Source organism: Salmo trutta, chromosome 25 (assembly GCF_901001165.1).
Source record: "Salmo trutta chromosome 25, fSalTru1.1, whole genome shotgun sequence".
Taxonomy (NCBI): domain Eukaryota; kingdom Metazoa; phylum Chordata; class Actinopteri; order Salmoniformes; family Salmonidae; genus Salmo; species Salmo trutta.
Window position 1 is genome coordinate 14,476,887 of NC_042981.1, and position 25,903 is coordinate 14,502,789.

At 41.5% G+C, this 25,903-nt stretch overlaps 1 protein-coding gene across 2 annotated transcripts; it reads left to right on the top strand.

Moving 5' to 3' along the window:
- Nucleotides 1-25,480, top strand: LOC115162049 (serine/threonine-protein kinase VRK1). Of its 2 annotated transcripts, XM_029712973.1 has the most exons (13): nucleotides 1-93; nucleotides 933-1,092; nucleotides 1,226-1,281; nucleotides 1,596-1,665; nucleotides 2,303-2,390; nucleotides 3,860-3,968; nucleotides 9,222-9,314; nucleotides 10,608-10,740; nucleotides 14,715-14,835; nucleotides 14,934-14,992; nucleotides 23,122-23,303; nucleotides 24,846-24,945; nucleotides 25,028-25,480. In XM_029712973.1, exons 2-13 carry the CDS (start codon nucleotides 933-935, stop codon nucleotides 25,195-25,197), a joined length of 1,341 nt encoding a protein of 446 aa, XP_029568833.1. In that variant the 5' UTR covers nucleotides 1-93; the 3' UTR covers nucleotides 25,198-25,480. The 2 variants fall into 2 exon arrangements, with proteins under 2 accessions (XP_029568833.1, XP_029568834.1); XM_029712974.1 differs by lacking the exon at nucleotides 1-93 and having other exon boundaries at nucleotides 24,849-24,945.
- The last annotated feature ends 423 nt before the right edge of the window (nucleotides 25,481-25,903 follow it).

A 25,903-nucleotide genomic window follows, 5' to 3' on the forward strand; every position in this document is an offset into this window, starting at 1 on the left:
GCAGTATGTGCGAATCTATTTCCGGTTGGCGTTAGTGCGGGAATTTTTGAGGCGCATCGACGATAACTTGGAAATAACAACAAAGACAACGAGGTTTGCATTAGACATTAAAAACTTGTGAAATTCAATGTTTTTGTTTAGATGTATTGACAGAGCGTGTTTAAGAACAAGATTATCACGGAAACGCGGTGTTTTGCGAATCATCCAAGGCTTCATCAGAATGAAGGCCATTTCTAGCATGCCATCAGCTAACACGTTAGTTAGTAATGTTGTTAGTAGCTAGTTTGAGTATCTCGTTAGAGAAATTGTTTAGCTATCAGTCCGCTGGCTTTTGAAATTGTCTGCAAATCATGGATGCACGCGCGTTACCTATTGGCATTAAGTTCGCTTAAATTAGCTAGCAACTAACAAGTAGTAGCCGTTTACTAGCTAGGTAACGTTAGCTAGCTAAATATAGGAAATGCCTTCCTAGATTCGATGCAACCAATATAGTTTTTACAGTGTGCTGGACTAGCACAATGTAAGAACTATATTGGTTGCATCGAAGTTAGGAAAATCTCTCTCGCCCCAATTTGCTGTAAAAGTCTAACTCTGGCTAGATTGATGATTGTAAACTCTGTAGCTAGCTAGCTAGTTCGTCGAGCCAACGTGAACCTGACTAATCGAAACAACTACCTACCTTGGTGGTTACCAGATCGATTTGAAAACGCACGTGATCCTATCATGTGATATGGTGTTTACACGTCATATTCAAACTTCACTGAGACGTTAAGAAACAGCTTTTGCAGATGTTGACAGTCAAATAAAGGCATTGATATGATCTATGAGTATGCAGCATACCGTATTGGGTGGTAGTCACAAGATAGTTGCGTTGAATGAACTAAAATGTGGTAATGTATAGATTATATAGATCATGTATACGGTCCCTCCAGATGCCCCCAAAAGCCCAGGCAGCAGGGAAGGGCAGAGGACCAGCCAAGAGGAAGCTTGCTGAGGAGTTTCCCCCTGGAGAAGTACTGACTGATACCAGCAAGAAGTCCTGGAAACTGGGAGCCCCTATCGGACAGGGCGGCTTTGGACTGCTCTATCTGGGTAAGAGAAGCATGGCAACATGGTTGATAAAACACATATTCTAGTCATTGATTGTTCATTCCTTTATTATTGATCAGGAATAGGCTAACTGAGGTATGTATTTTTATTTGTTTAATATTTTTTTTATATACAGCCAATGAGAATTCATCTAAAACAGTTGGAGCTGATGCCCCATATGTCATCAAAGTGGTAAGACAACTCTGGCTTGATAACACACGCCTTTGTATATGACTGCACGATTGGCCTCTTCCATCTCATGCCTATACAAGAAAGACAAAGGAGACATTTAACGTCCTTAGTATGCCTGTACAGTTAATGACAATATACTCAACACGTTCAGTTCAATCTGATAGCCCTGCATGACTCCAGACCTACCTATGCTGCGTTTATAGTGTTTCCAGAGTATAACTGTTCTCCGTATGATGTAATCTAAACTGACCGTAATGGGATGAATAAAGCGGTACTGTTTGGTCAACTGTCCTCTTTTTTTTTTCTTAATCTAGGAGCCCAGTGACAACGGACCACTGTTCTCAGAGCTCAAGTTCTACATGCGAGCTGCCAAGCCGGATCTAAGTATGCATACCAGACACCACTCCCTCCCTCATGAACACACACACACACAGTCTCTCAACACTGGAACAAACAAATACGCATAAAGAAATGAGCAACTTCCTTAATTAAGGAAGTGTAGTTGTAGCTCTATTTAGTGAGGGCCTCTGTTTCCAACATGGTGCCTTTGGTGGCTCCTGTGTTTGCCCCAAGGCCACAACTTTGCATTTTATATCATAACAATCCAAATGTCAATCTCCCCTGACAATTAACTGTTATATTGCTAAGGAATGAACACTCATATTTTATTCATTGTAATATGGCTTTGTCTGTTGGTAAATATTTGTCCCAGTAGGAGATTACTTTACGGCCGGCACTGGCTTGGCCCGCACGGAATTACACTGCTCTTATTACTTTGAACACCACTAACACCAAGTTTTATTAAGTGTGTTTTGAATCATTTCAATAATTTGCCTTGTTTTTACTTTTAAATGGCAGTCATCTCAGTTTAACCCTTTAAAAGTGAACTGCCTTTTAGCGTGTTGTATCGTGAATGATGTTTAGGCATATCTAGTATTGTTTAAATAGTTGTGCTACTCATTATTCCATAAAGATTATTGTTTTATATTGATACAACTGTTGCCATTTTTTTGTATTTTAGTTCAGAGTTGGATGACGTCTCACAAGATGAAGTATTTGGGAGTTCCGAAGTACTGGGGGTCTGGACTACATGAGAAAGGAGGAAAAAGGTATTGAGTCGTTAAGAAATAATACATGAGAGGCTATGAGATTTTTATCGTGGCTTTGACATGGTCATAGCCACGAGGCGAAGCCGATTGGCGTAGACCACCACAGCCATTAGAAAAATGTCATAACACATGGCCTCTCATGTATTGTTGCTTTTATACAACGGTTACCAACATTAAAAAGCAAGATTAATTCCCAAATCATCAATTTTTTGAACTCTTTTTTTTTCTCCACCAAATACGTTGGTATCTGGTTGCTAAGCAACCATCTTTTGTTTGTCCAGACGAAACCAGTTTATCAAAAGTTGCTGGCTTATGACCAAATTATCAAACAAAACGCATACTGCAATTGGCAATGTTTGTTGTCTAGTATATCACGGGCAGGATCTAAGGCAGAAGATGCACAAAGAAACTTTCATGCAATTTTAGTAGCAGGTTGCAAGTGACATAATCTGAAGCAACTTTGCTGTTACATGAAGCAACTAGAAACACAATTAAAATTGCAAGCAACAGCCAATCAAATTGAAGCTGCTTCGTCATATTGTTTGAGAATTCTAAACTCACCCCGTGTCATCTGCTGCTTTACATGTGGTTTTACAAATAATTTGTTTATCCAACCGTTTGGTTATTGTAACAGCATGGATATAGACAAAATGCTGTCTGTACAATTTAGCTAGCTAGCCAAATTTCATTACAAAGTTAGCTAACAACGAAATAACCAAGCTAGCGATGACTTAAGCTAGCTAGCACAGGGAAAGGTTCACTTTGAAAATTAAATTTCTTGATTGCCAAACAATGTCCATAACAATCTCCCGTTCTGCTGTCTCTTTTTTCAGCCTTGATCACTGGCACATGACAATTGGGTCAGACAAAGTATTAGTTTTGATTGTGCGACTAGTGTCAAGCTACTGCCAAAGATGAAAAGCTACAACTGGATGCAACCAAGTTTCAGATGAGTTGCTTATTAGTTGTAGGGGGGTGTTTCACAAAGCAATCAAGAAACAACTCAGTTGCAAGCAACCAAAGTTTTGTAAAAGTTGATGTGTCCAACTCCAGCCTAACAATGTGAATTCCAAACCACCCGTTGTGTAATGCCTCTTTTAAATCTGGTTCTTCCAGTACCTTGACAGCAATCTGTTATGATATGTCAGCCATATAAATACCTGTGGACCAGTTTGGTATAGTTGACACACCCATAAAGTTAAGTGGTTGTGCATGTCATACCAACGCCTTACTCCTCCAGCTACAAGCAATTTTGATTGATTAACATAGACAGTATGTTATCGAGGTGTGTCAAATGGCACCCTATTCTCTTTATAGTGCACTACTGTTGACTGGATGCCATATGGCTCTGGTAAAAAGTAGTGCACTATATAGGGAATAGGGTGCCATGGGCCCTGGTCAAAAGTTGTGCACTCTATAGGGAATAGGATGTCATTTGGTATGCACCCTGAATCTCTGGTTCCTTCCAGGTACAGGTTCATGGTGATGGACCGGTTTGGGACGGACCTTCAGAAGAAGTTTGAGGAGACTGGAAGGAGGTTCCCCCGGAAACTGGTCCTGCAGCTCGGGCTGAGACTCGTGAGTTTTGTCGTCATATAACTGCCGATAGTAGAGCCAAGAAAACAACTAACTAAAGCATTGATATATTTCATTCACTCTATGAAACATCTTGGCTGTTTATTTAATTGACTATCTTTACATTTGTCATTTATCCAGAGTGGATTAATTCAATCATCTGAAGATAGCTAGGTGGAACTAGGGCGGTTACGGTGACCGTATTAACTAGAGGTCGACCGATTAATCGGAATGGCCGAATAATTAGGGCCGATTTCAAGTTTTCATAACAGTCGGAAATTGGTATTTTTGCATGCCGATTTGGCCGTTTTTTGTGTGTTTTTTTACACCATTATTTAACTAGGCAAGTCAGTTAAGAACACATTCTTATTTTCAATGACAGCCTAGGAATGGTGGGTTAACTGCCTTTTTCGGCGGCAGAACGACAGATTTGTACCTTGTTAGCTCGGGGATTCAATCTTGCAACCTTACGGTTAACTAGTCCAACGCTCTAACCACCTGCTTTACATTGCACTCCACGAGGAGCCTGTTACGCGAATGCAGTAAGAAGCCAAGGTAAGTTGCTAGCTAGCATTAAACTTATCTTATAAAAAAACTATCAAGCAATCATAATCACTAGTTAACTACACATGGTTGATGATATTACAAGTTTATCTAGCCTGTCCTGCGTTGCATATAATCGCTTAGGTACACGTAAACATCAATGCCTTTCTTAAAATCAATACACAAGTATATATTTTTAAACCTGCATCTTTAGTTAATATTGCCTGCTAACATGAATGTCTTTTAACTAGGGAAAATGTGTCACTTCTCTTGCAACAGAGTCAGGGTATATGCAGCAGTTTGGGCCGCCTGGCTCGTTGCGAACTGTGAAGACTATTTCTTCCTAACAAAGACAGCCGACTTCGCCAAACGGGGGATGATTTAACAAAAGCGCATTTGCGAAAAAAGCACAATCGTTGCACGACTGTACCTAACCATAAACATCAATGCCTTTCTTAAAATCAATACACAGAAGTATATATTTTTAAACTTGCATATTTAGCTCGAAGAAATCCAGGTTAGCAGGCAATATTAACCAGGTGAAATTGTGTCACTTCTCTTGTGTTCATTGCACGCAGAGTCAGGGTATATGCAACAGTTTGGGCCGCCTGGCTCGTTGCGAACTAATTTGCTGGAATTTTATGTAATTATGACATAACATTGAAGGTTGTGCAATGTAACAGGAATATTTAGACTTAGGGATGCCACCCGTTAGATAAAATACGGAACGGTTCCGTATTTCACTGAAAGGAAAAAACTTTTGTTTTCGAGATGATAGTTTCTGGATTCGACCATATTAATGACCCAAGGCTCGTATTTCTGTGTGTTTATTATATTATAATTAAGTCTATGATTTGATAGAGCAGTCTGACTGAGCGGTGGTAGGCAGCAGCAGGCTCGTAAGCATTCATTCAAACAGCACTTTCGTGCGTTTTGCTAGCAGCTCTTCGCTTTGCTTCAAGCATTGCGCTGTTTATGACTTCAAGCCTATCAACTCCCAAGATTAGGCTGGTGTAACCGATGTGAAATGGCTAGCTAGTTAGCCGGGTGCGCGCTAATAGCGTTTCAAACGTCACTCGCTCTGAGACTTGGAGTAGTTGTTCCCCTTGCTCTGCATGGGTAACGCTGCTTCGAGGGTGGCTTTTGTTGATGTGTTCCTGGTTCGAGCCAAGGTAGGAGCGAGGAGAGGGACAGAAGCTATACTGTTACACTGGCAATACTAGAGTGCCTATAAGAACATCCAATAGTCAAAGGTATATGAAATACAAATTGTATAGAGAGAAATAGTCCTATAATTCCTATAATAACTACAACCTAAACTTCTTACCTGGAAATATTGAAGACTCATGTTAAAAGGAACCACCAGCTTTCATATGTTCTCATGTTCTGAGCAAGGAACTTAAACGTTAGCTTTCTTACATGGCACATATTGCACTTTTACTTTCTTCTCCAACACTTTGTTTTTAAATTATTTAAACCAAATTAAACATGTTTCATTATTTATTTGAGGCTAAATTGATTTTATTGATGTATTATAGTAAGTTAAAATAAGTGTTCATTCAGTATTGTTGTAATTGTCATTATTACAAATGCATTTCAAAAAAATCGGCCGATTAATCGACATCGGCTTTTTGGGTCCTCCAATAATCGGTATCGGCGTTGAAAAATCATAATCGGTCGACCTCTAGTATTAACGCCACACCGGTGGTTATGAGTCATGTCAGCAGTCAGATTCCACGTGACCGTTTAGTCACTAATTAGGCTTCTCCAAGCTCTGATGCTGCTGCTGGTCATTAGTATCCTACCACACCTGCTAACTGCCTGGTACTCAGCAATCTATTGGCCCTCTAATCACTCTGACATCAATGCTAATGTATAATGACAATGATCAATTCTAAATCAAATCAAATTTAACACAAATGTAATGATTTAATATATGTATAGACAAGATTAAATCAAGAATAGTTTGATGACAATATTAGCCTATCACTTGTGAATGATGCCCAGCTTTTTTTGCGCCTTTTTCAAATCATAGTCGCACATCTCATGTAGCCTAGCCCATAGGCCTATATGTTTTGATTAGGTTTTTTGCATCACAACTAAAGTGGCCAAATAACTTCTTAAAATGAAGCACATTAATATGCTTTACAACAGGTGTAGAGCCCAACTGGCAAACATACGCAGCGTGTGAGTTTCAAGTTTGGGGAAGATAATTTTCACCATAAAAATGCACCTTAATAATAACAGCATTACATGCATAATCGCATTTGTGGTCACTTTTGATAATGGTGTTTTCCGCTAATGGAACATTTGCACTTACTGCCGTGTGCGCCTTTGCACTTACTGCCGTGTGCGCATTGCTGCGCTTATATTGTGAAGAAATAGCCTAATAGTTATCAACATTTTAAGCTAAATGTTCTCACTTGCGGCAGGCTCATTGCTTAACTTTTTTTATGCTAGTGGTTGTATTATTTTGGGATCTATTGCATCCCACAACGGTCCCAGACTATGGAATATTTTTTTCTCGCCCAGAATAGAATTTGTCAACTTTTGTACTATGGGGATAGTATATTTACATAGGCTAGTGCTTTTGCTGTTCGATAGGCCTACACATCTTGTTGGCTGACGAAAAGTAAATGTGGACAGTTCTTCCAATATCTTCAATATGCGCCTCGGAATTGGATAAGGACGCATGCGGTTGCGTCCTTGATGTGTCTGTCTTCACTTGTAGCCTGTGAGAAAGACCCGATCACATGACTGAGAGCAATGTGAGTGGAGAGGTGCTTCGGCACGCAGCTGGGAGAAGGGAATACTAATTATTATGTTCAGCCCATGGTCGCAAAAACCACTGGCCGCAAAAGGCATGGCTTTTTTAGGGGGCATTACTGTCACATAAAGGGGGATGCAGCTGGGAAATTCGAGGCATTATCAAGTGCTTGTCAAATTCGGAATGAGAGACTGATGAATGTACAACCTGCGCAAAAAAAACAAGGCAGAGCTTATACCTTTCATGCAACTTTTTTCAAATCATCATTAGTCATATCATGCAGCCTTATACCATGCCAAACCGGATACGCACGTGCGCAAATTGATTTTGTCCCCCCACCAAATGCGATCACGACACGCAGGTTGAAATATCAAAACTAACTCTGAACCAATTATATTAATTTGGTGACAGGTCAAAAAGCATTAAACATTTATGGCAATTTAGCTAGCTAGCTTGCAGTTGCTAGCTAATTTGTCCTATTTAGCTAGCTTGCTGTTGCTAGCTAATTTGTCCTGGGATATAAATGTTGAGTTGTTATTTTACCTGAAATGCACAAGGTCCTCTACTCGGACATTTAATCCACACACAAAATGGTCAACCAAATCGTTTCTAGTCATCTCTCCTCCTTTCAGACTTTTTCTTCTTTGGACAATGAGGAGATGGCACGTAGATGGGAGAGGCAGGATTTGCACCATGTTCAGTGTCACAAATAGAACTGACTTCTATTTTAGCACTTGGCAACGCAGACGCTCGTTGGGGCATGAGCAGTGTAGGTGCAATGATTGAATAACATGTATGTGTACATTTATTTTGCAATGCAAGCGGTGTGGTCAGCATGTTAGACTGTATTAAAAATCCAAACATATATCCCAGCATTTGTATCACAACTAAAGTTACATAAATAACTCTAAAATAAGCATATAGGAGTACCTGTTTCTTTCTCATCTGCTCAACACAGAATAGCCGCATGTGCGCTCTCCCTCAAATCGTCAGCTATGTTCAATTGTAGTCTTCATAATATAAAATAACGCCACGGAATTCTAAAAAATCTCATCTGCTAAATGAACTAGTGTAGCCCACAGCCATATGGCATATCTCCATCAGGGCCTAACATAAGGACAGCTCAGAGTATGCTATTCTGTTTTTCTGAAATGGACTACATTTTCTTCATATCCTGTTTCTTTAGACCTGTCTAAAATAAATAATGTATTTATTGTAATGGTGTAGGCTATATTACATTTATTTATTTGACTTTTTAAAATGTAGAATGTAGGCTACTGATGTGGAAGCCTGGAGATGCTACATTTGTTTATATTAATTACCAGTCAATTAACGTGAGACTGGCAGTTATTTGCTTGACTATCACCGGCTGACAACCTTTCATGACCGACACAGCCCTCGGTGGGACAACCACATAGCTCAGTCATAGTAAGTACATTTTTCTTTAATAAAGTAGCTATCTGCGAAGTCAGTGCTAGTAAGGGGGAAAAGTCAAGTGTTAGCTCACGAAAGGCAATATGCATCTCCAGACGGGATATGACAAGTGCCTGGATTAGGACCTGCGCCACTTCCTGTGTGAGGAAAGATCGCACTCTACAGATGTTGTGGAGCATGAACCCGCAGGAGCTTGTCACTGCTTTGATGTTTGCAGAGAATGACCCGGGGGCTGTCCAAGTTCACGCCAAGTTTATTTGCACTCTGGGAGGGGGACACTTTGGAGTTGTCAACCATGATGGAGAGGTCTTGGAGCGTGCAAGCCTTCCCCGGGAGGAAGAGGGCAGCTCCGCCTTGTTGAGCTTGAGGTGGTGGGCCGACATCCAAGCTGAGATATCTGCCAGTCATGCAGATATCTTTCGTGTTCAAAATGTTGTTTGCCTATGTATTATTATCTCTGTAAATAATGTTTGATATTTGTGTTGCCTCTTCTTCTCCCCTCACTTGTGTAGCTTGACATTCTGGAGTACATCCATGAGCATGAGTATGTCCACGCTGACATCAAAGCCTCCAACCTCCTCCTCAGCCACAACAACCCCAATCAGGTCAGTGGCTGTCTTTTCCAAAGATATTGGCCTTGAGCTGTTGTATTATCTAGGGTCCTACCTGTCTGTCATTCACACTAGTCCAGCACTTACACACCCGATTCAGCTAATTCTTAAGCCAGGGCTTGATACGTTTATTTGAGTCTGTTGAGTTACAACCCCAGGAATGGATTGAGAAACACGTATGTAGTGGAGATTTTTTGCCCTGATATGGCTAGCATCAATGCTATGCTAATCCTGTTAGATCTAACCATGTCAGGGCTGTATAGCTTGCTAGCATTGTGCCTTGTGTGTAGCAGTGGAGGTTGCTGAGGGGAGAACGGCTCATAATAATTGCCAGAATGGAGCGAATGGAATACTATCAAACACATGGTTTTCATATGTTTGATACAATTCCATTCACTCCATTCCAGCCATCACATTACACTCCAGCCATTATTATGAGCCATCCTCCCCTCAGCAGCCTCCACTGGTGTGTAGCGACTAGCAATGTTACCGTACCTGTAGACTTCCAGTCAATGGTAATTAGCATTGGCTCACAAAACTACCGCTAAGTTCCTTTATACTGCACGCAGAGACATGCCAGAATCTAGCAGTAACCCTTTAAAATGGAGAGGCCTATTTCTCAGTCTGGGTAGGATTTCAAATGGTTGTCTCTACCTCTTGAAGTGAAGTAATGCCTTTGACCTGATATGTAAATTGAACAAACATTGGATATGTTTATTTATTTGATTATGCTGCTGCCATTGGTTCATTGTATTCATTTCGACATTAGAGACATAAAAGAGGGGAGGGGGGTGTTCTTTATTCTTCTCTAAACAGGGGAGAGATTAGATGGTGGCTAAGAGCTCTTTCAAGCAAACAAGGTGGGGGCAGGGGCAAATATGTAATTTAGAGATTATTAATGTTTCCGCGGTGTGTTATTAAAGTGCTATTTTTAAATTACAATTTAGAAAGCAACCCCTTGGGAGTCTCAGGGTTAGCTCTCTCTCTGCCTGCTCCCTGCCTGCAGTTATTGGAAACATTTGTTTGACTTTCTGGGAGCTGAGGATTTGAGCAGGGAGGGAGGGAGCTGTAGTTTACTGTAACTATGCTTTGTAATGTATGAGTTATTGTTATAGTCCAGGCGATATGTGGAAAAACATGTTTTCCTGAAACTTAGTACACATGTACAGTGTTATTAGTAGTAATTTAGTTACAAGCCACATCATGTTAAGTATACTCACTGATTTGGTTGGCTGTGTGTCAGTGTGTGCATGCATGAATTTGTCTGTTTTGTTTGCAAACCTCTAGGTTTACTTAGTAGATTATGGACTGGCCTATAGGTATGCTCCAGAAGGAGTGCTGAAGGAGTACAAGGAAGACCCTAAGAGGTGCCATGACGGGACCATCGAGTTCACCTCCATCGACGCACACAAAGGAGTCTGTAAGTACAGCACACCTCACTGATGCCAAGCCAGGGCTTGGTACGTTCAGTTGGGAGTAAATGGAAGAAAACATTTTTTCAAAATAAAAAGGTAACCTGATTAGGGCCTTCACCCACGGTGCTCAGAATGACAGAAATTACATTTACATAATGGTAATTGTTCTTAACAGAGCATGGAAGTCGATGTGTATCCTTGCAATGATGTGTGTCCTTACAATGATGTGTATATTTTTACCACACACTTTGAAGATGTTAGATTAGCTGTCTACATTTACTATTCCTGAACCAAGACGAGTAACGAACAGCAAAATCGTAGCATAGGCGGAGCGGGATTTTCAAGTTTGTTGGAAGAATATTTTCACCATAAAAATGCACTTTTTATAATAAGGCAATCCATGCATCATCGCATTTGAAGACTTATGTAAGAGAGCCTACTATTCCTAATGTGATGAGTAGATTGGATAGTCATGATTTAGGCTATTAATATAACTCAATCACCTTTCGCAAAAAAGACAGTTTAATGCATGGCTGAGCGTATAGTGTAGAGGCCTGGGCTATATTAGATATGTTTATTCTTTCTTTTCATGGGGAAAACACGTCCTACAATTCTACTACACTTTTTATATGATTGTAGACATTAGTACAATAATTTTTTAATACGACAATTTACAGGGTAGCCTACTCTGCTGACACTGACAAACAGATCAATGAAAACCATGTGGTCCATATAATAGACCTACGAGAACGAGATACATCTAAACTGGAGGAGGAAATTATAATGAATATGAGCAGTGTGCACTCACCGGGGATATGGCCGGTGCTCTCCGCTGGAGCCAATAAGATTATCCTACTGTGGTTCGCTCAGTTAAGTTGATAATTTTTAAAGACCGATTAAAAAGACAGTCTTTTCATTGTCTTCTCTTTACAGCATTAGCCATTTGCTTTCCAATCTTGTCCTGCGATTTTAATTTTGATATATATATATATATATCTGGCTGTACATCTAATTTTCACTAACAGTCGCAATTCAACAATCATCTATTTGGTACCTGCTTCCCAAATTGCGTGTGCTGCCTTTCCTTCTGACCGTAGGCAATGCCATTTAAAACACTCCACAACTTATTTTTTAAGACTAGGGGAAGCTAATGATCCTAGTGGCCAAATCATGCTTTAGTACACTTTTGAATGTTATTTATTTGTGCATAGACAGGACTAGGATAATTAGGCTATATAATTTTGGCAATTTCATTCAATTTACTTAGGGAAAGCTTCCCCTAGCTTTATGGACGTTCCGACAATGTGCCTATGTCTTATCTACTATCCCCCATAGTAGAAAAGTTGACCTATTCTATTAGTCAGCTTGTTGAGAGATAACTAGCCCAAACAGACTCTGGGACAGTTGTGGGATGATAGATCCCAAATTCAAACAAAAACTAGGCTACATAAAAAAATATATATACAGTTGGAAGTTTACATACACTTAGATTGGAGTCATTAAAACTCGTTTTTCAACCACTCCACAAATTTCTTGTTAACAAACTATAGTTTTGGCAAGTCGGTTAGGACATCTACTTTGTGCATGACGCACATACTTTTCCCCCAAAAAATTTACAGACAGATTATTTCACTTATAATTCACTGTATCACAATTCCAGTGGGTCAGAAGTTTACATACACTAAATTGACTGTGCCTTTAAACAGCTTGGAAAATTCCAGAAAATTATGTCATGGCTTTAGAAGCTTCTGATAGTCTAATTGTCATCATTTGAGTCAATTGGAGGTGTACCTGTGGATGTATTTCAAGGCTTACCTTCAAACTCAGTGCCTCTTTGCTTGACATCATGGGAAAATCAAAAGAAATCAACCGAGACCTCAGAAAACAATTGTAGACCTCCACAAGTCTGGTTCATCCTTGGGAGCAATTTCCAAACTCCTGAAGGTACCATGTTCATCTGCACAAACAATAGTGCGCAAGTTTAAACACCATGGGACTATGCAGCCGACATACCGCTCAGGAAGGAGGCGCGTTCTGTCTCCTAGAGATGAACGTACTTTGGTGCGAAAAGTGCAAATCAATCGCAGAACAACAGCAAAGGACCTTGAGAAGATCTTGGAGGATTCAGCTACAAAGTATCTATATCCACAGTAAAAAGAATCCTATATCGACACAACCTGAAAGGCCGCTCAGCAAGGAAGAAGCCACTGCTCCAAAACCAGACTGGTTTGCAACTGCACATGGGGACAAAGATTGTACTTTTTGGAGAAATGTCCTATGGTCTGATGAAGCAAAAATGGAACTGTTTGGAGGAAAAAGGGGGAGGCTGGCAAGCCGAAGAACACCATCCCAACCGTGAAGCACGGGGGTGGCAGCATCATGTTATGGGGGTGCTTTGCTGCAGGAGGGACTGGTTCACATCACAAAATAAATGGCATCATGAGGAAGGAACATGTGGATATATTGAAGCAACATCTCAAGACATCAGTCAGGAAGTTGAAGCTTGGTCGCAAATGGGTCTTCCAAATGAACAATGACCCCAAGCATACTTCCAAAGTTGTGGCAAAATGGCTTAAGGACAACAAAGTCAAGGTATTGAAGTGGCCATCACAAAGCCCTGACCTCGATCCTATAGAAAATTTGTGGGCAGAACTGAAAAAAATGTGTGTGAGCAAGGAGGCCTACAAACCTGACTCAGTTACACCAGCTCTGTCTGGAGGAATGGGCCAAAATTCGCCCGACTTATTATGGGAAGCTTCTGGAAGGCTACCTGAATTGTTTGACTCAAGTTTTACAATTTAAAGGCAATGCTACCAAATACTAATTGAGTGTATGTAAACTTCCGACTTCAACTGAATATGTAAAAGCAATGAATCAATAGATCAGAACATTTAGCTTAAAGTGTTGATAAACTATTTCTTAACATTAGGCTATTAGCACAGCAATGAGCACAAGGCAGTAGGCTACGCGCAAATGTGCGTTTGGCTATCGGACAATGAAAATTGTTGAAAACCATAAGAATATGAGAGAAATAAGCTACTGGTTTCAATGGTGTAAGGAAGTCTTTATAAAATAATTGCCTCCACGGATATGGTCGGTTTTTGCCTAGGCTACTTTGAAGCAAGACAAAACATGCCTCATAATATGTAGTAAAACATTCGGGTTTCAAACAATTAATTAACTATGTGTTTTCAAAATGCATACTACCTCCAGCTTTTTGCGAAGTGGTGTGTGACGTGCTAATGAAGCCTGCCTTCCTTTGCCTATGCATTTGAATGACGAATGGGAAGCATGCTTCAATTACCAGTTGAGAAATACAAATATTAGCTTTTAGAATTGCATCTAGAATTGTTGTGCAAAGATCGGGCTTGTAAAAGCTCTGTCTGACAGATTTCCCTCTCAAAGGCTCTCTGTCTGTATGCTGTGCGTGTGAGGATAAATAAGATTCATAAAGAATATACACGCACCAATTTGATTCCACAAAATTATGCAAATTAACCCATATACTGACAAGCATGACCTGATAAGCATGACCAGTCAAACGTATTTACATCAATGAATAGGCTAAAAAGCATTATTTTCGCAATGGGATTTATTTTGTTCTCCTGGACAATTGGCCAGAGCAGATTTTTTTTACATTTATTTATCAGAAAATAAAATTACAGCCAAAGAACCAGCTATTATCAGCTAACAGAAACCCTGCCACCACTGTATCAGTAGGACCTCTAACGGTACCTGTTGATCAGTTCAGTTGTGAAAATAATAGTATGAAAAAGGAAAATATAAGAACAAAACTCACCGTGGCAATGATCTGTTAAAAGCAGCGGTTAGCCATCTTATCGCCTCTGACCACAACATTTGCTGTCATTTTAATTTCCTGATGATTCTACATGTTTAATGGCCATTGTTGGTCGACACCCAGCAGGTGAGCGCTGCTTTAAACCCTTCAGACTGACGTAGTGGTGTTGTATGTCTGCAGCTCCCTGTAGAAGGAGTGATCTGGAGATCCTGGGGTACTGTATGGTCCAGTGGCTCTGCAGTAAACTGCCCTGGGAAGACAAGCTGCAGGACCCCCTCTATGTCAGAGATGTAAAACTACAGTAAGATGTCTCACACACACACACACACCTGTGTGTGCATAACACACACATACACAGGTTGGTAAGTTGAGATCCTAACTTGTTTTTGTCGTTCACAGATGCAGAGATAACGTGTCAGAGTTCATGTCCAAGTGTTTCTCCTCACAAGACAAGCCAGGTGAGAGTGAAACAAATGCTACATTTCTTAGAACTAAGTTTTCTACTTTGTATGTTGAGCACACATCTGTTGGTCTTTGTGTGTATGAGGATGTCAATATTGTAGTTGAGATTAGTTTGACTTATCAAACTTTAACATGAGTAGCCGTTAGGTCAGTGTTACACCATTATCACTAGCTGCTGCTTCACGAACTGACACACTGTGGTGTACTCACTCACTCACTCACTCACTCACTCACTCACTCACTCACTCACTCACTCACTCACTCAGTGGTCCTTGAGAACCTGGGATGTTGTTCTTAGCACATTATGTCCCCTGCTCCATTCCCAGCCACAACCAGCCTTAATTGAACTGAAGCATGATCACACACACACACACACACACACACACACACACACACACACACACACACACACACACACACACACACACACACACACACACACAGTGGAGAGTAGAGTGGCTGTTCTCTGCATCATAAGGGGCCCTGTTGATCTCCTCATAATGAGTGCTAATTCATTAGCCCCACTGCTAATTCTCTGACCGCAACAAAACTTTCCACTTGAACTTTCTTGTGAATTACAGTGTGATGAGTGCATTCGTGTGAAGCATAGATTGGAGGCAATACCAAGGAGGGCAAGAGTGTTGGCTGAAGTTTGCCTTTTGGAGTGACATCACTTCAGATATGTTGTAGACATACAGTACCAGTCAAAAATTTGGACACACCTACTCCTTCCAGGCTTTTTCCATTTTTTTGTACTATTCTACATTGTAGAATAATAGTGAAGCCATCAAAACTACGAAATTACACATGAAATCATGTACTATCCAAGTAAATTAAATAGTAATATTTTTTAGATTCTTCAAAGTAGCCACCTTTTGCCTTGATGACAGCTTTGCACACTCTTAGCATGTTATCAACTTCATGAGGTAGTCACCTGGTGTGCATTTCAATTAACAGGTGTGCCTTGTTAAAAGTTCATTTGTGGAATTTCTTCTTAATGCGTTTGAGCCAATCAGTTGTGTTGTGACAAGGTAGGTTTGTTATACAGTTGAGAGCCCTATTTGGTAAAAGACCAAGTCCATATTATGGCAAGAACAGCTCAAATCAGCAAAGAGAAACGACAGTCCGTCATTACTTTAAGACATGAAGGTCAGTCAATCCGAAGAATGTCAAACTTTGAAAGTTGCAGTCACAAAAGCCATCAAGCGCTATGATGAAACTGGCTCTCATGAGGACCGCTACAGGAAAGGAAGACCCAGAGTTACCTCTGCTGCAGAGGATAAATTCATTAGAGTTAACTGCACCTCCGATTGCAACCCAAATAAATGTTTCACAGAGTTCAAGTAACCGAACATCTCAACATCAACTATTCAAAGGAAACTGCGTGAATCAGGCCTTCATGGTCGAATTGCTGCAAAGAAACCACGACTAAAGGACACCAATAATAAGAAGAGACTTGCTTTGGCCAAGAAACACAAGCAATGCACATTAGACCGGTGGAAGTCTGTCCTTTGGTCTGATGAGTCCAAATGTGAGATTTGAGACCGGTGGAAATCTGTCCTTTGGTCTGATGAGTCCAAATGTGAGATTTTTGGTTTGAGATTTTTGGTGTCTTTGTGAGATGTAGAGTAAGTGAACGGATGATTTCCGCATGTGTGGTTCCCACCGTGAAGCTTGGAGGATGTGGTGTGGGGGTGCTTTGCTGGTGACACTGTCTGGGATTTATTTAGAATTAAAGGCACACTTAACCAGCATGGCTACCACAGCATTCTGCAGCGATAAGCCATCCTACTGGTTTGCGCTGATGGATTCTGGGTTCTAACTCCTAAACTTGGGATAGGGATAATTATCAGGTATCCTATTGAAATATTGAGTGCTTTGGTTAGAGGGTCTACACCAGAAGTTAATGGTCATCTGTAGGAGGAAGGTATATGGCGGGTGCAATTAAGCTTGGAATGTGCTGAGTGCAGGGAAAACGACCACGTGGCAGGACTAAGGGGAGAGACCTGTGGATTAGTGATGAACGGGGTCCAGGTCAGGTCACTTTAACCCCTGGTCGGGCTTGGGATGGACATCCAGCGAAAAATCCTATCGCCATTAGCATAACAAAATTATTATATATATTTTTTCAAATATAGGACTATGTTATGTTGTTTTATAGATACACCTCTCCTGAATCGAACCACGTTGTCCGATTTCAAAAAGGCTTTACAGCAAAAGCAAAACATTAGATTATGTTAGAGGAGTATATCGTAAAAGTAGCCACATAGCCATTTTCCGACCAACCACATGCATCACAAATAACCAAAAAACAGCTAAATGCAGCACTAACCTTTGACAATCTTCATCAGATGACACTCCTAGGACATCATGTTACACAATACATGCATTCTTTTGTTCGATAAAGTTCATATTTATATTTATATACACTTTATATACACTAAAGGGAACACTTAAACAACACAATGTAACTCCAAGTCAATCACACTTCTGTGAAATCAAACTGTCCACTTAGGAAGCAACACTGATTGACAATAAATTTCACATGCTGTTGTGCAAATGGAATAGACAACAGGTGGAAATTATAGGCAATTAGCAAGACACCCCCAATAAAGGAGTGGTTCTGCAGGTGGGGACCACAGACCACTTCTCAGTTCCTATGCTTCCTGGCTGATGTTTTGGTCACTTTTGAATGCTGGCGGTGCTTTCACTCTAGTGGTAGCATGAGATGGAGTCTACAACCCACACAAGCGGCTCAGGTAGTGCAGCTCATCCAGGACATCAGGAGACGTGGAGGAGGCCGTAGGAGGGCAACAATCCAGCAGCAGGACCGCTACCTCTGCCTTTGTGCAAGGAGGAGCAGGAGAAGCACTGCCAGAGCCCTGCAAAATGACCTCCAGCAGGCCACAAATGTGCATGTGTCTGCTCAAACGGTCAGAAACAGACTCCATGAGGGTTGTATGAGGTCCCGACGTCCACAGGTGGGGGTTGTGCTTACAGCCCAACACCGTGCAGGACGTTTGGCATTTGCCAGAGAACACCAAGATAGGCAAATTCGCCACTGGTGCCCTGGGCTCTTCACAGATGAAAGCAGGTTCACACTGAGCACGTGACAGACGTGACAGAGTCTGGAGACGCCGTGGAGAACGTTCTGCTGCCTGCAACATCCTCCAGCATGACCGGTTTGGCGGTGGGTCAGTCATGGTGTGGGGTGGCATTTCTTTGGGGGGCCGCACAGCCCTCCATGTGCTCGCCAGAGGTAGCCTGACTGCCATTAGGTACCGAGATGAGATCCTCAGACCCCTTGTGAGACCAATGCTGGTGCAGTTGGCCCTGGGTTCCTCCTAATGCAAGACAATGCTAGACCTCATGTGGCTGGAGTGTCAGCAGTTCCTGCAAGAGGAAGGCATTGATGCTATGGACTGGCCCAGACCTGAATCCAATTGAGCACATCTGGGACATCATGTCTCGCTCCATCCACCAACGCCACGTTGCACCACAGACTGTCCAGGAGTTGGCGGATGCTTTAGTCCAGGTCTGGGAGGAGATCCCTCAGGAGACCATCCGCCACCTCATCAGGAGCATGCCCAGGCGTTGTAGGGAGGTCATACAGGCACGTGGAGGCCACACATACTACTGAGCCTCATTTTGACTTGTTTTAAGGACATTACATCAAAGTTGGATCAGCCTGTAGTGTGGTTTTCCACTTTAATTTTGAGTGTGACTCCAAATCCAGACCTCCATGGGTTGATAAATTGGATGTCCATTGATTATTTTTGTGTGATTTTGTTTTCAGTACATTCAACTATGTAAAGAAAAAAGTATTTAATAAGATTATTTCTTTCATTCAGATCTAGGATGTGTTGTTTAAGTGTTCCCTTAATTTTTTTGAGCAGTATATAAAAACAGCATTTTACATCGGCGCGTGACGTTGACTAACTATTTTCCCTCATATGCATCCGGTGAAACAGCGCTACAATTTACTAAATTACTATTCGAAAACATTTTTAAAATGTAATATTGTCATTCTAAGATTTATAGATGAATATCTCTTGAAAGCACCTGTAATGCCAGATTTAAAAATAACTTTACTGGGTAATCACACTTTGCGATAAAAGGGGATGCGATACTCAGAAAAATAGGCTACCGTTACAGGTCAGCGGCATCTTGGAACAATCGCATATCAAATCTACTCTTGTATACTATTGTCAATAATCCCTTACCTTTGATTATCTTCATCAGAAAGCACTTCCAGGCATCCCAGGTCCACATCAAATGTATTTTCGTTCGAAAAAGTTAATCCTTTACGTCCCAATAGCTTGTTCTTGTTAGCGCGTTCTGAAGGCTGCTCCAAAACTTCCGTCGGCCGCGGGACTCCTCTTTCAATAAAATGCATTTTTTTTTTAAATTTAGGTTCGTTCAAACGTTGTATAACATAAATCTTTAGGGCCTTTTTCAACCAGAGCTCCAATAAGATTCAAGGGGGACGATTGCATTGTCTTTCTAAACGTTTCGAAAGGGAAGGGTAGCCAGGGGCGCCGGCGTCATAATGGTGATGGCCCTCATGTGACCACTTTCCACAGCGTCTCATTCAGTCAGTTTTTTTCAGTAGGAGACTCAAACCACTTTGTAAAGACTGGGGACATCTAGTGGAAGCAATAGGAAGTGCTCAATGAACCATTGCTCAGGGTGTGATTTATAGGCAAAGTGATGAAGTTGAGTCCGCAATTCAGAATTCCACATCCTGTTACGATCGGTCTCGGGGTTTTGACTGCCATATGAGTTCTGTTATACTCACAGACACCATTCAAACAGTTTTAGAAACTTTAGGGTGTTTTCTATCCACAAGTATTAATTATATGCATATCCTATTTTCTGAGTTTGAGTAGGAGGCCGTTTAAAATGGGCACGGATTGTTTTCAAAAATTGCTGTAGCGCCCCCTATCCTAGGCGACCGTCAAGAGGTTAAGGGAGAAGGAACAGTTTATTGCCCGCGTCACTTAATTTCCTGCCTAGCAACAGAGATGTAGTGTTTGGAGAGAAAGAGATTCCACCCCAAATTGGGGTACATTTACCACCACTATTGTAAAAATGTTTTTTGTCGGTTCAGTTGTTCGATCTTTTGGGAAGAATAAACTTTGTTTGCGCTTTCATAGTGTCAGTCGGGTTTGTACTCTGATAATCAAAACCTAACAGTGCTTAGTCAGACTGTCCTGTTGAAAAACAAATGATAATGACCCAAAACACACCTCCGGGCTGTGTAAGGGCTATTTGACCAAGGAGAGTGATGGAGTGCTGCATCAGATGACCTGGCCTCCACAATCACGTGACCTCAACCCAGTTGAGATGGTTTGGGATGAGTTGGACTGCAGAGTGAAGTAAAAGCAGCCAACAAGTGCTCAGCATATGTGGGAACTCTTTCAAGACTGTTGGAAAAGCATTCCAGCTGAAGCTGGTTGAGAGAATGCCAAGAGTGTGCCAAGCTGCCATCAATTTAAAGGGTGGCTACGTAGAGGAATCTTAAATGTAAAATATATTTGGATTTGTTTAACACTTTTTTTTGGTTATTACATTATTCCATATGTGTTATTTCATAGTTTTGATGTCTTCACTATTATTCTACAATGTATAAAATAGTAAAAATAAAGAAAAACCCTTGAATGAGTAGGTGTGTCTAAACGTTTGACTGGTACTGTATATGAACTCTTAGTTTTTTTTTTTTGAAAGATTTGCGGGCGATTCATATGGTTTTGAGGCCAGCAGATTTGACTTCACTCAACATAACATTAACTTTACAATATGGTCTAGGGGGCCTTCAATCTGAAGGAGGAACAGTTTAAAAAAAAAAAAAAAACTTTGACTTGGAGAGTTTAACAAGCCATTTAATTCAGAGCCTGAACCCAGGGCCTTCCTATCCTCCTCTTCTTGACCTCCGCTCATTCTCCCCTCCGTCTCCTCCTCTGATCCCTCTGTGACAGAAGGAGAGATTTCTCTGCGGGCTGTTGTGTTGTGTGCAGCTGTACCACAACACATCTCAGCCCAGAGATAGAGGTGATGGGAGTGGAGCCGCCGTGGTTCAGTTGTGTCCATCCTCACTAATTTTGTTTGTTGTGACTAGGGTTGCACATTTTGGGGAATATTCAGAGGTGTAAACTTTCCCGTGGGAATATATGGGAATTAATGGAAATATATGCAAATGAATATTAATACCATTTAAATGTAGATGTTTTTTGCATTGGATATATTTATCATATCGAGACAGAAACATAAACCTTTACCTTATCATAAGTAGACATAATTGCAAATGCTTATATCCTTCCAATATAATAAAAAATAAATACATTTAGTTACGAATTGAACTTTAATTAAATGAGTTGACTCTTCACATGATGATTTCACTGAACAACAAAAGAAAGGGAATATTGAATGGTCCTCAATGATCCATCACATCTCCCAAAAACGTTTTCAACATACATCTGTAAAATGATAGTCTAGAAACTAAAGCTTTGGTTGTCTTCCTCTCAGGCTTCCATGTCTTCTCCCTGGACCTCCTCAATGTCCACCTCTTGAACACTGTCACTTTCCAACCTTGTTGAGGATGGCTCGTTGTCAGGCTCAAAAGCTTCAAGTTTGCCCGGATGGCCACCAATTTTTCAACCCTTGTATTGGTCAGCCTGTTGCGCTCTGAGGCGGCTGATGTTGGTGGGATTTGGAGGATGATGGAGGCAACAGGGGAAAGAGCCTTGGATCCACCAAGTCCCTTCCACCAGGTGGCTGATGAGATATGTTGGCACGACTGCCATATTGCATCTCCTTCGCCAGACTGCCAAGAACCTTGCCCTCATTCAGGCTAAGGTGGCGAGACACGGTAGTGATGACACCATAGGCCTTGTTGATCCCTGCACCAGACAGGATGCTCTTGCCTGCATACTTGGGGTCCAACATGTACGATGCGGTGTGTATGGGCTTCAGGCAGAAGTCTTCACGCTTTTTGATGTATTTCAGAAGTGCAGTTTCCTCTGCTTGGAGCAACAGTGAAGTAGGCAGGGCAGTACGGATTTCTTCTCTTACATCTGCAAGCAGGGTCTGAACATCAGTCAGGATGGCATTCTCTCCCTCAATCCGTGCAATGGCTACTGCTATAGGTTCCAGGCTGCTTATACCACTCTCCCAAAATACATCATCCAGTAGGATCCTCTTGATGGGGCTGTCCATATCGACAGACTGTGATGTGGCCATTTCTTGGAGAGACTCCTTCCCCTCCAGGAGACTGTCAAACATGATGACAACACCACCCCAACAGGTGTTGCTGGGCAGCTTCAATGTGGTGCTCTTATTCTTCTCACTTTGCTTGGTGAGGTAAATTGCTGCTATAACTTGATGACCCTTCACATACCAAACCATTTCCTTGGCTCTCTTGTAGAGTGTATCCATTGTTTTCAGTGCCATGATGTCCTTGAGGAGCAGATTCAATGCATGAACAGCACAGCCAATGGGTGGGATTTGAGGGTAGGACTCCTCCACTTTAGACCAAGCAGCCTTCATGTTCGCAGCATTGTCTGTCACCAGTGCAAATACCTTCTGTGATCCAAGGTCATTGACTACCTTCAGCTCATTTGCAATGTAGCGACCGGTGTGTCTGTTGTTCCTTATGTCTGTGAATAATGATTATGGGGTGGAGATCAGCTAGATAGCAAACGTTCTAATCTGTGTTGTAGTTTATGGTCAGTGAGGGTTGGGAATCTTCAAGTTGAATTGGTTTAGTTTCTCTGTTTTTTTTTGTATTGTTTGTGTTTTTATCACAGTGTTGTTGGAGCAGATGGGGGAACAGGTTGAAATGCATAGGGATGCTCATTGCCTCATACCATCACCTACTATATTGAACAGGAGAATCTCAACCACTCTTCAGCTAGCTAGCTACCTTTTAATTGTGAATAGGGCTAAATTAAAAATTACTCTTAAATGTTAAACCATTTTTTTTTTACTTCTATTTATGTGTTATGATGCTGGGTGTCAAGTAAAGTGTTACCTTTTTTGGGGTAAGCACCGCAGCTCATATACAACTTGCTGGGCCTCTCATTTTAAAATATAAATCCACTCATTTTATTTCTTTGTCATATTTTAGATGAACTTCAGAAGTTCATGGAGGAGGTGAAGACTCTAAGCTACACAGACAAACCGGCCTATCAGAAGCTACGGTCCATTCTGGAGGCGGGGCTTAAGTCAATCGGCACCAAGGATGACGACAAGCTGGAGTTCTCCTCAGCGGTCAGCAGCAACGGAGCCGGGCCATCGTCCTCTGCCAAGGTCGGTGCACAGACACATGTTGCACGCAAAGACAGACATACACACACTCAAAGACTGACACAACCACACACATATACAAATGTGTTTCTGTGAGATCATAGTAGCCTTGGCATTTAAAACCTGGCACGCTCCAGACCTTTTTGAAGCCCGGCCTTTCAAACGGAGCCCATTTCAACCACCCCTAATGTGTTTACCTGTTGAAAGCCATTTCATTTGAAATGTAAAAATGCCCAAGCACGATCCGAGACTAATTGAGCAGGTTCGTGTGAATGGCTGCCAAGTGCATTGATTTTCAAATACAATTAAGGTGTGATGCTTTTAAAAGATATGCCTTGACCGCTGCTTGACGTTTTTACCCCCAAAACACAGTCACACACACTGGTCAAAGAGTTGTCTATGTCACCCTGGCTAACACACAGGGTTTTCTCCAACAACAGCAAAAGCCTTTTTCCTTTCCTCTCTCAGATTTCTCCCCTCTCCTCTCTTCTCCATCTTACCTATCTCCTTCCTCCTCTCCCCTTCCCTTTTCTCCTCTTCTCATTGTCTTCCCTTTTCTCCTCTCTTCCCTCTCTCCTCCTTATCCTCTTTACCTTCCTCCTCCCTCTCCTCTCCGACAGGTCTAAGTACCTGTGTTTATCCCTCAGTAATGTATCACAAATTTGATGACACGGTAACCTTGGAGTTGGTGCTGCCTGGCAATCAGTGGGCCACTCTCACGGCAGAGGGAAGGGTCTCCCCTTCCTTCTCCCTCCTCACGCTACCCACAATACGTTTGCATAAGGACTGTGCCACCGGAGAGCTGGCTCATGCCAGTTGAGGGTTACCTGCCCACTGCCGTTATTGTATGTAATTATCCAGCCAATCTGTTCAGCTCAGCAGGGTCTGCTGGTAATCATAAGGTAGCAATTGGCAAAATGAAATGCAAGACAAGAGAGGGAAGAAATGAGGGAGGGGCGCGCGTTCATTATACAGTTTAAGAGAGAATGAGGAAAAGGAGGGATGGCGGAAGGAAGAAGAGATGGAAGAGTTGATTGCTGTCGGTAAGTGCATCTTTCTCATCAACGTGTTCTGGGCTGGTATGATTTCATGGACACAATTATTTGCTAGTTTTAGTCTTGAATGTGTAGATCAGGGAGAAAAAGTTAAGTCATAGTTGATGAACATTGTACCAAATGGCTCACCTCAAATCTCAACTTTGACACTGAAGACAGCTCCAGATGTCTTAAACAATTACCCCAGAAACAAAACTAGCCCTGTCCATTGTTGTTATTTAGATAGGTCAAGGAAGCAGAATTCATTGTGTACTTTGAGTGGATTATTCCTGTAGAAGGATTTCTTCCTCTGTGAGATGGCAGAGTCATAATTGCATTTGCTCAGATGTCACACAGACATTCACAAGGCTCCGGGCAGATATAAGCGTTCGGTCGTCGTGTGCCAAAGCAGAGTTCCTAATTTCATGTTTGATTTCTGCCCCCTCCAAGGTTGCTGCAGGCGGCCTGAGATTTGACCACATTTCTTTCTCTTTTTTTTCTCTCCTCACAGAAGACTTCCAAAAGAAAGAAAGTGGTAGATTATAAAGAGGAGTCTGATGATGAGGTTGATGGCTCTCCCGCCAAGAAAAGAAAATCTCCAAAGAAGAAGGGTAAGAATCCTCTGTTCTCACACGCTTTTGTCCTCTTCTCAGGTTAAACCACACAGAATACGTTTTGATCTTCTCCCGATAGGGGTGAAGGAAATGAAAACTGCCAGCCCTAAAAAGAAGGTTGCCACGCCTAAAAATACTGCTGCCAGACCCAAGAAGGCACTGGTGGAGATGGGTACTCAGACCACACCTGGCCTGAAGAGAGGCAGAGGTAGACCCAAGAAAAAGGCAGAACCAGTAGATTCAGAATGAGTTCTACTTCTGATGTCTTATTTGAAGTTCCAGCCAGCCTTCCTCTCCGCTCACCTTCCTCTCACTGTCCGCTTTTAAGAGATACTCCGTTTTAACAGGTTGTAGAGTATGTCTGTTCTGCACTGTGCATATTTTTTTATGTTTCATTTTGTTAACACGCAAGGCCTTCTGTAAGTCCGATAATAAAATAATAATGTTGCTGTTTCAGTGGTATACTTTTTGGACACTAAAAGTAATTGAAAACTTGTGTACTTAAAAATAAAACCAGTCTTCACATTTTCAACAAGTACATTTATTTTTTTCAACGGGGCTATACATTTGGGTGAGTTTTTTTTTCTCTCGTCTGAGTAGCCTCATTTCACTGCCAAAAATAAAATGAAACCATCTAGTGTTCAGCGAAATAACAACACAATGTCAAATACAGGTAGCCTAGTCAAATAATTAACATCCAATCACATTAACCATTACTCTCTCGCGGGAAACCTTCACTCTTGCGCAGACATTTAGAAAAGAAACATGAGAATTTGAAAAAGAAGCTTCGGGACTTTTTTGAGTGAGAATAAAGACTTTTGAGTAATAAGACATATAAAAGGAAAAGATACCATTAATAAGAAGGGTCTAGAAGCATCCTATATGGTGAGCTACCGAGTGGCTAGTACAGGCAAGCCCCATACTATTGTGAAGGACTTAATTCTTCCTGCTGCTG

Coding starts and splice junctions, on each gene's coding strand:
- LOC115162049 (XM_029712973.1), top strand. CDS start 933: ATGCCCCCAAAAGCCCAGGCAGCAGGGAAGGGCAGAGGACCAGCCAAG. Junction 1,282..1,595: donor CCCCATATGTCATCAAAGTG/GTAAGACAACTC, acceptor TTCTTAATCTAG/GAGCCCAGTGACAACGGACC. Junction 23,304..24,845: donor GGCCATCGTCCTCTGCCAAG/GTCGGTGCACAG, acceptor CTCTCCTCACAG/AAGACTTCCAAAAGAAAGAA.